Source organism: Centropristis striata, chromosome 18, assembly GCF_030273125.1.
Source record: "Centropristis striata isolate RG_2023a ecotype Rhode Island chromosome 18, C.striata_1.0, whole genome shotgun sequence".
NCBI lineage: Eukaryota > Metazoa > Chordata > Actinopteri > Perciformes > Serranidae > Centropristis > Centropristis striata.
Genome location: NC_081534.1, coordinates 22,511,516 through 22,525,306, shown reverse-complemented (window position 1 = coordinate 22,525,306; position 13,791 = coordinate 22,511,516). Strand labels below are relative to the sequence as shown.

At 38.1% G+C, this 13,791-nt stretch overlaps 1 protein-coding gene across 7 annotated transcripts in view; it reads left to right on the top strand.

Annotated features, from left to right (window-relative positions):
- gphnb (gephyrin b) overlaps positions 1–13,791 on the top strand; it is a 135,972-nt gene that overhangs the window by 87,758 nt on the left and 34,423 nt on the right. For 5 of the 7 annotated variants that reach the window (XM_059355765.1, XM_059355764.1, XM_059355767.1 and 2 more), the window contains one exon: positions 11,539–11,580. The exons of the other annotated variants lie outside the window; for them this stretch is intronic. In XM_059355765.1, coding sequence (XP_059211748.1) covers positions 11,539–11,580 — 42 coding nt within the window. The remainder of the gene's footprint in view (positions 1–11,538; positions 11,581–13,791) is intronic. 7 annotated transcript variants of the gene reach the window in all.

The window sequence follows — 13,791 nt, the reverse complement described above, 5'->3', positions numbered from 1 at the left end:
ACTGTCGGGGACCTCTGCAGGGGACTTGGGACACTGTGTGTGTGTGTGTGTGTGTGTGTGTGTGTTTTGTTTGGGTTAGCATATACAGGAAGTCACACTACTAACCAGTAGTTTTGAGTGCATGTGGACACAATATTATCAATTTTATTTTTGTTTTTTTGTTCTTGTTTTGTATATCACATTTAAGAACTATACTTAGGTTTACACAATTAGTTAAAAATGTATGGAATTGCAAATTTTTTTATCTACTCATTTTCTTTATCTTGATCTAATTTTATTCATTTTTATTTCATTTTATTTATTTTGAACAATTAATCAAAAATTTTGGAATCACACATTTTTTACCTACTTATGTTCTTCATGTTGATTAAATTTTATTCTTTCTTCTTTTTTTGTACGGTGTCCTTGAGTGCCAAGAAATGCGCCTTCCAAAAAATGTATTATTAGTATTATTGTTGCATGAGGGAACATGTCATTGTTTCAATATTGTTTTGGACTTTTTTGGCCCCTGTTTCACCTCTGAGGTTACAAAGGGGCCGCTGACCTCTGATTGGTGAGTGTTTGTACTTCCTGCCTGAGAGGGAGAATGAGGCGAGATTCATGGCTGGATAAAAATATTTAAACTGCTCAGCTTTTCAGAGCTCAACAGCACTGACCTTCTGCTCCTGGTACTCATAAAGTATGAGGTCTCTTTTAATGAAAGCCAAATGGATTTTATAATTGGCATTAGTGTATTAAAAATACCACAATGAAGTAGTTATAAAAATGCCCAAGTCCAATAAAATTTTGATTAGTTGTTCAGCGATCATATTTTTTTCAACTAATCAACTGCTTAGTTTAAAAAATGTCAGAAATGTGTAAAAAAAATTAAAATAAAATAAAATTAGATCAAGATACAGAAAATAAATGGATAAAAAATGATTGATTCCAATAAAATTGTGAATAATTTTTCAGCAATCATATTATTTTCAACTAATTCATTGCTAAGATTATAAAATGTCAGAAATGTGTTAAAAAATATAATAGTAAAAAAAGAATAAAATAGCTAAAAAAGATAAAGATAAAAAATGTGCGATTCCAATCAAATTTCGATTAATTGTTCAGCAATAATATATTTATTTAAATTAATCAACTGTGAAAATCTATGAAATCTATGAAATTTCAGAAATGTGTAAAAAAAAAAAAAAAAAAATTACGATTCCAAAATTTTTTTATTGAATTTTTTTTTTTTCAACTCATCAACTGCGTAGTTCCTAAAATGTTGTACATTGTTAAAAGGAGTCCCTTGTCCTCTGACCTCAAGATATCCAGATAAAAATGTCTTCTATGGGTACTAAACGTCTCCCCTTTATAGTCATGCCCACTTTATGATATTCCCCTACAGTTTGGGCAATAAACCATGCAATTTATTTTTTACGTAGTTGTTGTTTATGCCTGTATATGAATATTTTCCCCATACTGTGGTCCCAAAACAGTCCTGGAAATAAGTTGGACATGACTGGAAAGCTGAGACTCTTATGGTCCATAACCACCACTGACCAAACGAGGGAACATCTTTTGTAAGAATGGTGTTCATCCATCAGTAGAGTTCTTGTAAAATCTATGTCAAGGAGCAACGAAGCTGCTCTGGAGGCTCACGGTGGCCCAGAATCCTACAAAGACACTTAATGGAGGTTTTTCCTTTCAGGTAAAAAGCGCACATGGTAATTTTTAAAAAAGACTCTTGCTGCTGCAGGGACAGACAGATGTTCTGTCATCTTCTCTTTATTTCCACGACACTGGACTTTGCTGTTTGTACGTGCATGTGTTGCATTGAGTGAGTGTGTGACTGGATGGTGTTGTCGGTCTGTTCCGGTGAGGACACGGAGGCCTGGCGCAGTGTGACGCTCCGGCTCTGTTTTACTGCCTCTGTCGTCATTCTTTACAGGTTTATTCCCCGGTGGAAACGATAGATAGGACTTGGTATATGCCTTTGTGTCCCACTGAAATTATTCACGTTTGTTTTTACCTGACAGTATTGACCGCTTGTGTGTCTGTTGCCGTGTGTGTGTGTGTGTGTGTGTGTGTGTGTGTGTGTGTGTCTGTGTGTGTGTCCAGCAAAGCAGCACTAGATATGTGTTATTGTCCTCCTCCAGTGCAGAAAGGCTCATAAAAGTGACTCCTGGCCTGCTGGAGTTGTGGAGGATTTATGATGGAGGGAGTGAGAAGGAAAGAAAGGCGAAGGGAGAGGGAAGGAGCGAAGAGAACAGAGAGTGGGAGGGAGTGAACGAGAGAGAGAGAAAGGGACGGAGAGCTAATGAGTTAGAGAGGACAAGGGACTGGGAGAGAGTGGGAGGTGCGGACGGAGAGACGGATAATTGAAAAACTAACGCACAGAATGGTTTGACTAGCTGTGTAGGCCTGTCTGTCTCTCTGTCTATCCGTAGCCATCTGTCCATCCCTGAGGGTGAGTCCGGTAGCTCACCTCACATCAGCCTCAGCCTGGGCGTCCCCCCCAACTCACCCACTCACCCACCCACCCACCCCGCCAACTCAATCATCTCAAATCAGTACGGAAACGACAGAAAGAGAAGCGTGAGAGTGGGGAAGGAAGATGTGAGAAAGTAAAGGGGCTGGTGAGGGGAGAAAGAGTCACATCCGTCATTTCCCCTCAACAGAAACGCTCGTGGGAAACACATGCACACACACATGCGCGCACACAGACCTCAGTCATGCGTGTATGATTTAGCGCAGCACCGTATGTGCAGCTATATACCCTCCTCCTCCTCCTCCTCCTTTTTCTCCTCCTCCTTATTGTCTCTTTGGCTGTTGCATTTTCTCGCTGCTCCTTCGCTTTCTTGTGCGTCCTTCTCACTCCAGCTTTCCCTTCTTATCGCTCTCTCTCTCTCTCTCTCTCTCTCTCTCTCTCTCGCTCACCCTCTCCCAGTTAGTGAGTGTGTAAAAGTGTGTGTGTGTGTGGTTGTGTGTGTGTGTGTGTTCTTGTGTGCATGTGCCGGGGAGCTCATTCTGTTCCGACTCCAGGCAGAAGATGGTAAGTAATGTCTTTCCTCCTGCATATCTAAGAGAATGTTTACAGGTTTTGAGTGTGTGTGAATGTGTTGGTGTGTGTGTGAGTGTGTCAGTGTGTGTGTGTGTGTGTGTGTGTGTGTGTGTGTGTGTGTGTGTGTGCAGAGGTAATTTGCCTGTTTAATAAGTAAAGGATTTTGTATTATTAGCTGAGTGGAATTGGGGGTGGGTGCATTGCGTGTACAGTGTGTGTTTGTAAGTATAACTTGCATACATATTTGTGCATGTGTGTGCTGCTGCTGCTGCTGCTGATGGAGATGATGATGATGATGCCTGAAGGAGGTGTACGCCGTCAGGCCAGGGATGAGTTTAGGGGGTTGACGGGTGAGTAATGTAGTGGTGGGACTAAAACTGAAACTGGCTGCAGGGTGAGGAAGAGGAGGGAGGATGAAGGGGCTTGTGTGCCTAATATTGTGGCCATGCAGTGTTAGAATGCTTTTGGATGTTTCACATTCATAAAAAGACAAATAAAGGAGCATGAGACTCCATCAGTGTTTGAATACAGCCATCACAATCAGAAGTAACTCCATCCACATTTCATAATGTATCTACTGCTTTTAGCACCTTACAGTAAAATTCATGCAGGAGAAGAATCAGAAACCCCTTGATCCCGACGCATATGCTGTTATTCCTTTTCCCTGGAGTCACCATGTGCTTGCCTCCAGTCACCAACACAGAAGCTTAGCCGGAGCGCTACTGTAAATGGAAATGAGGGCAAAATGGATGAAGAAGTGTGGAAGCAGCACCTTCAAAATCCATGACGGGCTTTAAACGGCTGACAGGGAGAAGCCACGGGGTATTGATGTTGCCAGTGGAGACTCTACCGATAGCTAAATGTCAGGTGCAGCGATAAATTTGCAGTTTTATCGATGATAAGTTACACAAAAGGTTCCCACAGTGTGTGAAGAATGGATCCTTGCCGGGCTTGTTAATGCCTTTTGTTCCTGTTTGCACTACAGAGTTGTTGATTCCTGCTGTTTTACACAGACACCAGAAAATGGAGATAGATGATGCTAGACCCAAAAAATTCAGAATATGTTTGGATGTGGTTTGCCAGACTGTACTCTGTATACTGCTCAGCATTTCCTTTTCTAAGTTACCCTAAAAATGTTATAAACATTAAGGAATACTTTGACATTTTGGGAAATGGGTCCACTTATCTGCTTTCTTTCTAAGAGAATAGTTAAATAGGAATATTAAGAAAGAGAGAGACGTAAATATAGAAGTTTAGCTTAGCTCTGCACAAAAACTGGAAATGGTTAGTAAGCTAGCTTGGCTCTGTAGTTACCTGTTGGTTGGTTGGTTGGTTGGTTGGTTGGCAAGCAACAGGTAACAAAATATAGCTAGCTACTTTATATCTTCTGTTAATCCCGAAAAATTCTTGAATGGGAGCATCGACTTCCTACTGTCTCAGGTCTCGTCCAAACGTACAGGGATGTTTTCTAAAACAGGTTTTCCTGCAGTTTCCATTGTTTCCAGTCGCTGTAAGCTGATTTCGGCTGGCAGTAGCTCCATATATACAAAGACGTGATTGTGTTTTTATCTAAGGGAACATCACATAACTTCTGCGATCTTACCTTAGCTTCCACCCTATTCTGGTGTTTCCGAACCCTTAAAACTGAGACTTTACATTTACATTTATTTACTGTTTAAAGTCTTAAAGTCTTTCATAACATCTTACCAGGAACCTTTTTTGCCCTAAACCTAGATCAGTAACTTTGTAGCCTAAACTAAACTGCAGCTTTTTTTTATAACCATGAACCGTACATGTATGTATAATGACCTGTGTGCTATTTTTAGAATGCTCCGCTCTGTACCCTGAAATGAAATCTCATATGAGTCATTTTGACAAACAGGATATGGGTTGCTATAGGTGGTATTGACAAACAACCTTTTCTGTCATTTAGGTTGTTGATCTTGTTGGTTATTTTCAGTAAAACTTCCTCCTCGTCGTTGGTCCTAGCAACTCTGCTCTAACTTTGCACCGTAGCTGTTCTTCCTCCATACTATTCTATATTTTCAACCGTGTAACATTTACACTCGCACATGCATGCCCAGTGTAATCAAATGGGCACATTTTCAGGCATGATGATATGGATGTGGATTCTTGAAAACATAATGTGGATCCAGCCTCACTCACAGCAAGTAATCAAATGAGCCACTTTCCAAAAAGTCTAAGTATTCCTTCAAAAAACTAAAAAAGATAGAAAACACATGAAACAAGCTGCCTGGCATTGGAGACACAGTATAATATTCTCATTCAACTGACACTGACAGATGTCTTGTTTTAAGAAAATAAGACATCATCTGGAGATTTCTGCAATGTACTACTCTTTTTTTTCCTGTTTTGAAAATCTGCTTATTCCGATCTTTACGTGGCCTGGAGGGAAATAAAAACATGCATGTGAAGCTGAAAGCGTACCGTATACCCTCTTCTCTATTAACAAGAGACAACAGCTTCCAATAACTAGATGGAGGGAGAAAAAAAAGACAGTTTTATATTAATTGAGTTGTGAAGAATGGTCCTATACGCTGCTAAATGTCAGGTGCAGAGGGATGGCCGGCTCGTATAGGATGTATTATAATATGTGAGATATATTGTTGCAGAGAGAAGATGAAAGCAGCCTGAAGGAGAGTGCTTTTTTGTCTCTGATTAATGTACACACATTCAGCCCCCTCCCTTGCTTTATTTGGCTCGTAGCACCCATAGACCATTTGGGTCAAGTTGCTCGAGGCTTTTAGTCAAAAACACTTCAGCCAGTGTGCTTGTTCATGTGTGTATAGATTTGTCTTATTAAAATAAAAACTGTAGATACAGTCATGGAAAAAAATATTAGACCACTTTTATTTCTTCGAATTCTTGTTCATTTGTATGCCTGGTACAATTTAAGGTACATTTATTTGAACAAATAGAATGACAACAACAAAAATCGCTCATAAGACTTTGATTTAAGAGCTTATATCTAGACATTTTCCATGGTTTTCTTGATAATAACCCAAATCATTATCAAGAAAACCATAGAAAAAGGCTAGATATCATTTATTTAATTAAACTCTTATGAGCTATTTTTGTTGTTATTATTATATTTGTCAAAAAAATGCACATTTAGTTGTACCAGGCATTAAAATGAACAATTAAGTGAAGAAAACAAGGGTGGTCTAATCATTTTTTCCATGACTGTAGATGTAGCGTTTAAGTGTGAGTTTCCTCCACATGCACCCTGAACATGCATCTGTACGTGTGAAGTTTGCATGCATATATGTGTATGCAATATTATATTTGTCTTGAGTTACTCATGCCCACTGACTCAGAGAGTTTTGCCTTGAGGGCGACGGAGAGAGAATGGAAAGAGCACAAGAGCGCTTTGAACAGCGAGACGGAAAGAGAGAGACAAACAGTCGGACAGACAGAGCGGAGGGGGGAGAAGACAGACAGGAAATGAAAAAAGGCAGTAAGAGGGATGGATGAGACGTCTGACCAGCTGCACCGATCGCCCTCATTCGCCATGTGGGCTGATGATGAGAAGCGAGAAAGGGGAGGGTGGCGGTGGCGGAGGGGGCTGGTGAGGACATAACACGGGCTTGTCAAATCAGCTGTGTTAGCTCTCACTCTCTGCCACGCTGGCAACTCACTCAATAGCTCATTAATTTCTAATTGATGTAGACATGGAGACGGCCATAGGAGGTCAGTGATGAATGCTCAGGGCCGGGCGGCAGAGCACGCAGCACATGCTTCTGGTCAGCTGTGGTTACTGGTTTGAATTCTGTCTTTATTTATTCAGAAGAGGAGGTCTTTGGAGAGTTTTCTTCCTTTTTTTTAATGATTTGCTGTTTTGAAAACGTAAGCACAAAACTTCAAATCAGCTTAGAGCACTGACAGCACACGAGTTTAATTTGACAGCGAGTCGTCAGAATCCTGCAGAGTCGGAGCGTGTGATATCATTTAAAAGATGTTTACGCTGATCAAACCGGGACTGTAATTCAGTTTAGATACGAGGAATGCGTAATCTAATAAAAGATACTGACTGATGTATGACTGTGAGTGTTGTTTTTGTGTCATATATAAGTAAGATAGCAGGGTAGAGGTACAGTGGCAGACAGAATGCAGAGTTGTTGCAGTTTAAGGAAGTTTCTGGTCTGTTTGTTTTAATTGTCAGTCTTACTTTTGTAACTGCGGCCTTCCTGACTATGACTCATGCTAACTTTGCACTCACCTCCTCCGTTGTACAGATTTAGGAAATACAAGTTCAAGCGAAACAACATACATCTGTTCAAGCAGCTTGAGCCTCCGGAAGCTTTTCCATATAAACTAAAATACATACAATGTAGCTTATGGAATATGGATCTAGCCAGCTAACTTTAAGATGCCTGTTCACTGAGAAGTTGAAAATAATTGTCAGTGGTGGAAACTAATACCAGAACTAATACCACACTGTGAAAAGTAAAAGTACTCAATATGCAGAATGGCCTCACTCACATGGTTTTATATACTCCAAATATATTATTGTATTATTATTTATATTAATGATGCATTTATGTAAGCAGAATTTTTAATTTTAGGGCTCATTTTAACCTCAAGGTCGCCCTTAAAGTTGGAATAATTTTAATGAACTATTGTGGTCCGGTACAACTAAAGGTATTTGTTTGGACAAATAGAATGATAACAATAAAAATAGCTTGTAAGAGTTTAATTTAAGAGCTGATATCTAGTCATTTTTAATGGTTTTCTTGATAATAACCAAAATCATTATCAAGAAAACCATGGAAAATGGAAAATTCAAATTAAATTAAATTTTAAATTAAATTAAACTTTGTATGAGCTATTTTTGTTGTTATCATTATATTTGTCCAAATAAATGTACCTTTAGTTGTACCAGGCATTACAATGAACAAGCAGTTGAATAAAACAAAGGTGGTATAATTATTTTTTCCATAACTGTATGCAGATGATGGTTTTTAGGGTATTTCAACATGGACTTTGGAGGATGTTTGAAATCTTAAGATGTATAACAACTGTAAAAAGTTGTTTTTTGGTACTGCAGAGGACAAAAAGGTGCATTGGATATTGGTGAACTGAGTTTTCTCCTAACAGACTGCTTACCTTGCTGCTCCGGTATTTAGGAGATCCTTGTGTAGTTCACTCCCGAGTTTCAATTTGTAACCTCCCGTGGTTTCCTGCCAGTGTCCATTACCAGAGCAGTGAGTTTGATGAGGCCAGCTACTGTGAATCTACAGCATTTCAATTAGGAGGGATGGGATGCTTGACAGCCCCACTTTAAAAAGGCAATTTATTATGTAATCTAAAATGTTACTGTTTCATGAGGAAAGGTCAGAAATCATCTAATGACTTTGGTAATAATTCAAAGTGAGCTTGGCTTTCATGCCGGCCATTATTTTGCCGGGATTAGATGTGATGTTTTTTAATGGATGTCCCAGCGATATGTCGTTTTCTGAGCTGGAAGGCTCTTGGAGCGGCAGACAACTCGGCCAACGCAGATGGCCGTGTTTGTGTTGTGATTTTGTTTTTGATATTTGGACAAAATACCATGAATAAAATGCTGTACAGCTGCTGTCTTGGACATAATAAACAACTCAGTCTCCAGTAAATGAACAGCATAATGGCTAATAAACAATAATCAAATCAAAACAGTAATTTAGGTAAATCTTTGGCTAAATTCCTAGAAAAGAGGCAGAAACAGCCTCATTAGTGTAGCTAATAAAAGTCTGCATGTGCCTTTTGATGGAGGCCTTGTTATTAGAAATGCCTTACCACAGCATGAATGAAAATGTTCCAATAATGGCTGACCCCAGCAGAGCAGTAAGAGGTGATACTTTGGGGTGTTAGAAATAAATTACATTGCATTTTCCAGTCTTGTTTTATTTCCCGCGTGATTTCGGGTTTACATGTCATGTTAGATTGTCTACTGTGTGCAACATGATGAGGCAAAGGGGATTAGAAATGAAGTTGGAGACATTTTGGATCAAATATCAACATTTCTATTGATTACAGGGCTTAGTTCGAGCACTGTGTTGTATTGGGGTTTGCATCCTTTATCAGTTGCAAATTATCTGGATTTGTAGGACATTCAAAACTCTTGAAAAGTATAAATATTTGAGTCGATATGTATATTGTCTCGATAAAATGTAGTGGTAAATACTGCAGATTTTCTGTGATACTGCAGAGGGTGGTGGTGTAATTTAAAGCATGTCATGTTTCCACAGACAGAAAGATAACATAACAAAACATAACATAACATAACATAACATTACATTACAAGAACTTTAATCCTGAAGGAAATTTTTGTGCCAGGTTGTTCCAAAAATGTAATAAAATACAGTAAAATACAAATACCACAACATCAGATAAGTGAATAAAAATATGAATATAATATAAATAATAGTGTCCTAGCAGTAACTAAAAATAACTGCACATAAGAAGTAATGTTGCACATGGTAGTAAACATCCCATAACACATATAGTTAAACATGAAATTAAACATAATCGTGCAAATTATTGTAAACATTAAGCTAACAAGAAATGAATTAATTAAAGGGACAGTTCACCTAATTTATTTCCTATTTATTTACCAGTGAAGTCTGTGTTGGTGAGATATTCAGCTACGTGATGTTTTCCTTTCAAACAAACAACACAAGAGGAAAAATGAGTCCGTTTTTAGCTTCATTTTATCTCACTGTGTGCAACCAAGAGCACAAGGTGCATAGTACATATGTTTTCCAGACGTTTGAGCCTTTAAGCAGCACTTACATCCTGGATTAAGACACACAAGAATGGGGCAGTATAGTGGCGTTGCATCCAGTCATTCAGCCCTGAAAGGACTCTCCTCCCATCCGGGTGATTTTCTATAACTGTCTCCTGAAAGCAGCTTTGAGGTATAAACAGAGGACATGTGGAATCTGTTCAGCTTTTAGGTTTTTGGTGAATAGATACACATTTAAGCTGCATTTGACAAGATGGAGAATTGACACAGAACGTGTTCCTGTGAAACCTGTTCTCCTGTTGTTCTGATGGGGAATCAAATCTCCATGTAACTTAATTGCTAGTGGTGGAAGAAGTATTCAGATCCCTTACTAAAGAAAAAGTACTAAAACCACACTGTGAAATTACTCCACTACAAGTAAAAGTCCTGCATTAAAAAGCATCAAAATGTATTTAAAGTATCAGAAGTTAAAGTACTCGTCAGGCAGAATGGCCCCACTCAGATTGTTTTATATATTCCAAATATATGATTTTATTATTATTATTATTATTTCAGGGCTCATTTTAACCTCAAGGTCGCCCATAAAGTTGCAATAATTTTGTTTTTCAGACAAAATTTCCTGGTTATTGTGACTTAATTTTCATTGTGACATGTTTGGAAGAGAGCGATTAATACGATTTCGATAAGATATATATAGAAGTATAAAGTTGCATAAAATGAAAATAATCAAGTACAAGCACATCAAAAATGTTAATTGTAAGTACATTACTTGATTAAATGTACTTAGTTACATTCCACCACTGATAATTTACTGTAGAAATTAAATAGTAGAATGGATATAACACTTTTTGCTGTGGTCATTTGACTGGTACATATAACAAAGAAACGACTCATCTCAAGTGCTTTAGTTTCAGTTTCTTGGATTGATCGGGCTCTTTGGTTAATAATGGCTTGGGTCTAACATAATGCAACGCTTTGTGGTTTAAAGTTCATTTTTTTAGGTAGGAGTAGAATTGCTGAATTAGTTTTGTTTCTGATTTTGCATTAAAAGGTTTTATTCTAAAAACAAAGTGTAGGTTTGCATGCACTTTTTTAGAGCTTTTTCTATTTTGAGACCCTTTGTGCAGGATTACAACTTTGAAGTGAAGTAGAAGTATACAGTTACATAAAATGGAAATAATCAAGTAAAGTACAAGCACTTGAAAATCTTTTTTAAGTACATGTACAATCCACCACTGTTAATTTAACATATAAATTAAATAGTAGAATGGATATAACACTGGTGGCTTTGGTCATTTTATATATTTATTTGATTTATTTATTTATTTGATTAGGACAATGCACATTAATCAATATATCAGCAAAAGCATCAATATAAATAATGCCGGGGTTAGCACAGTTTGACTGGTACATACAACAAGAGGACAAAAAACAAGATGAAGAATTGACCCAGAATGTGTTCCTGTGAAACCTGTTCTCCTGTTGTTCTGATGGGGAGTTGAATCCCCATGCAACTCCTACCTGCTGTCCTCTCCTCTCCTCTCCTGTCCTCTCCTGTCCTGTCCGTCATGCCCTTGGCTGGCCCATCTGAGACAGTCACACAGAGACCTGTCACGCAGATGTCCTCCCGAAAGACAGAGGGCGCTGTCTGCTTCAGCCCGTCAGTCTCTGTGTGCCTCTGTCCCCCTGCTCAACCCGGCTTTGGCTCTGTTAACCCTCTTCTCTTCTCCCCTCCTCTCTCTCGCGGCACCAGGCGCGGCTCCCCTCCTGTTCATCCACCCTAAGCATTGCTGAGGTACTCCTGCATGTGTTCTAATGCATCGTTACAGCCGACATCATGGCTCCGGTCTCTACTCCCTCCCTCTACCAACCACACTTCCTGCCTGGAATGATTTGCTTCACCCTCTAACCTCCTCTCCCCTTTGTGTGTTTGTGTGTCCTGCCTGCTGCACTCCTGCTGTCTCTCTGTGTTTTTTCTCTCCACTATCCTTTCCTTATCTGTTTGTCTGTTTGTGTGAATGTAGTCTTGTTTTTCTAATTTTTTGTCCTGTGGTCAAACGTCCTGGTTACACATACTGTATCTAACCCTCACCTTGTTTCCACACTCACGCACTCTCACAAAGTAAACAAACCTCCATCACTTGGCATTTCCCTCAACTGTGTTTCAACCTCAGAATTGAAGTTGAAAGATGCCTGAATTATGTATTTGAATGAAAGTGATATTGCTTGCACAAACAAAATATGTGTATGCACACCTCGGTTCCTTTTAAAGGGCCTCACTTTCTCTCTCACACACACACACACACACACACACACACACACATACACACACACACATGCAGCATCTTGTGAAAGCCTCTGCAGCTCTCCTGTGCTTGTTACTCTGGTCAGGCCCCAATGACTCTGATCTGTAAGTGATAAAGACGTGGCCTCAGTGCAAGGGCGTGGAACAGTGCTGACACTTGTCCAATGCGATATCGGATTTCATTGATTCCCTGTAATTGCGCAGTAATGAAATCTGGAAAAGTGTTTGGAAGCAGATTTTTAAAAATAAAATCCATCTGAAAGGTGGTGGGAGAAAATGTTCACCTTAATGTTATTTCTGTCACATATATTCTGAGATAATGTATATTGCTTATGCAAAAACAAACTCTTTTTTAATAGTGAGTAATTGTACAAAAATGGTAATGTGTTTTAGAGTCAGTATTTGTAGCTATTTGAATATTTAAATGTACACCAGCCATAACTAAAGCACAAAAGTGAATAGAAATAAATGCACTGTACAGAATATTTAAGCTAATTTGGAAATTAATTTAATGTTTATGATGCTGGCTTGTCTAGACCAGTATAGTTTAATGAATATATTTGAAATATAATACACTTTATATATATACATAGTCTTTTTTCTTTTCTTTTCTTTTCTTTTCTTTTCTTTTCTTTTCTTTTCTTTTCTTTTCTTTTCTTTTCTTTTTTTACTTTTATTTAGCCAAAAAATAATAATAATTTAATTTGAATATTAAGAAATTCTCCTTTTCATTGGAATTCTGGCCAAGACAGACAAAAGATAAAGATAGATATTTCTTCTCTTAACTTTAATAATTTTCTTTTAGAATTTGTGTCAATATTTGGTCATTTTATTTTTATTTATTTTAAGCTTATATTTTTTAATGTACTGGTAAAGTTGCTGTGTGTGTCAAATTTATATATCTATATATATATATATATATTTCATTTCATTTAATATTGATATCAGATTGGCCAAAATAAATCTAGTATCAATCAGGCTGTATTTTCAGTGCCATCAAATATTTTTTTAAATATAATTTTATTTATCTTATTTGAAATCTTAATCATCATCATGGCAAAAACATGTCAAAAAAGTCAAAACATGCCTCTTTTTCCCGAAAAAAAAAATCGTAATCCAGTTACTGTGCTTGTAGTGGTACAATTTAAAGTTCAATAAGCACAACTGACTGTAACTGGATTACTGTATAATCTGTCTTCCCTCCCAGCTCTGTCCAGTCAGAGGCCTTGGGTACGGCCAGGGGTCAAGCACTCACTTGGGTTCACTGTTTAAAGGCATACTATGCAGGAATTGTGTTGGTAAACAACATTGGACCAAGCGTTGGCTGCTTGTTTTTTTCGCCTCACAATATTTGTGTTTTTTCAGTGCTTTGTCGGCTATTTTGATGCCTGGACTACAGCAAAATATTTTTTAGGAAAATCCTGCATAGTATACCTTTAATATCCACTTGCACACACACTAAAAGAGAAGAAATTCGTCCACAGTGGCACCGCTCTACTGGAACTGTTGTCATATCGACTGAACTGGTTCTGTTCTTCATCCATGTTTTAGTTTTGTTGTGTTGTTGGTTGACTGGTTGGTGTTTTCTAGTTGTTTGCCACATCTTTTATTTTTAAATTTCCTTTGATTCGGTTGCAGAATGTGTGTCAGGTTAGTACTGGCTTAGTTCTGGGATGTGTGTGTGTGTGTGTGTGTGTGTGT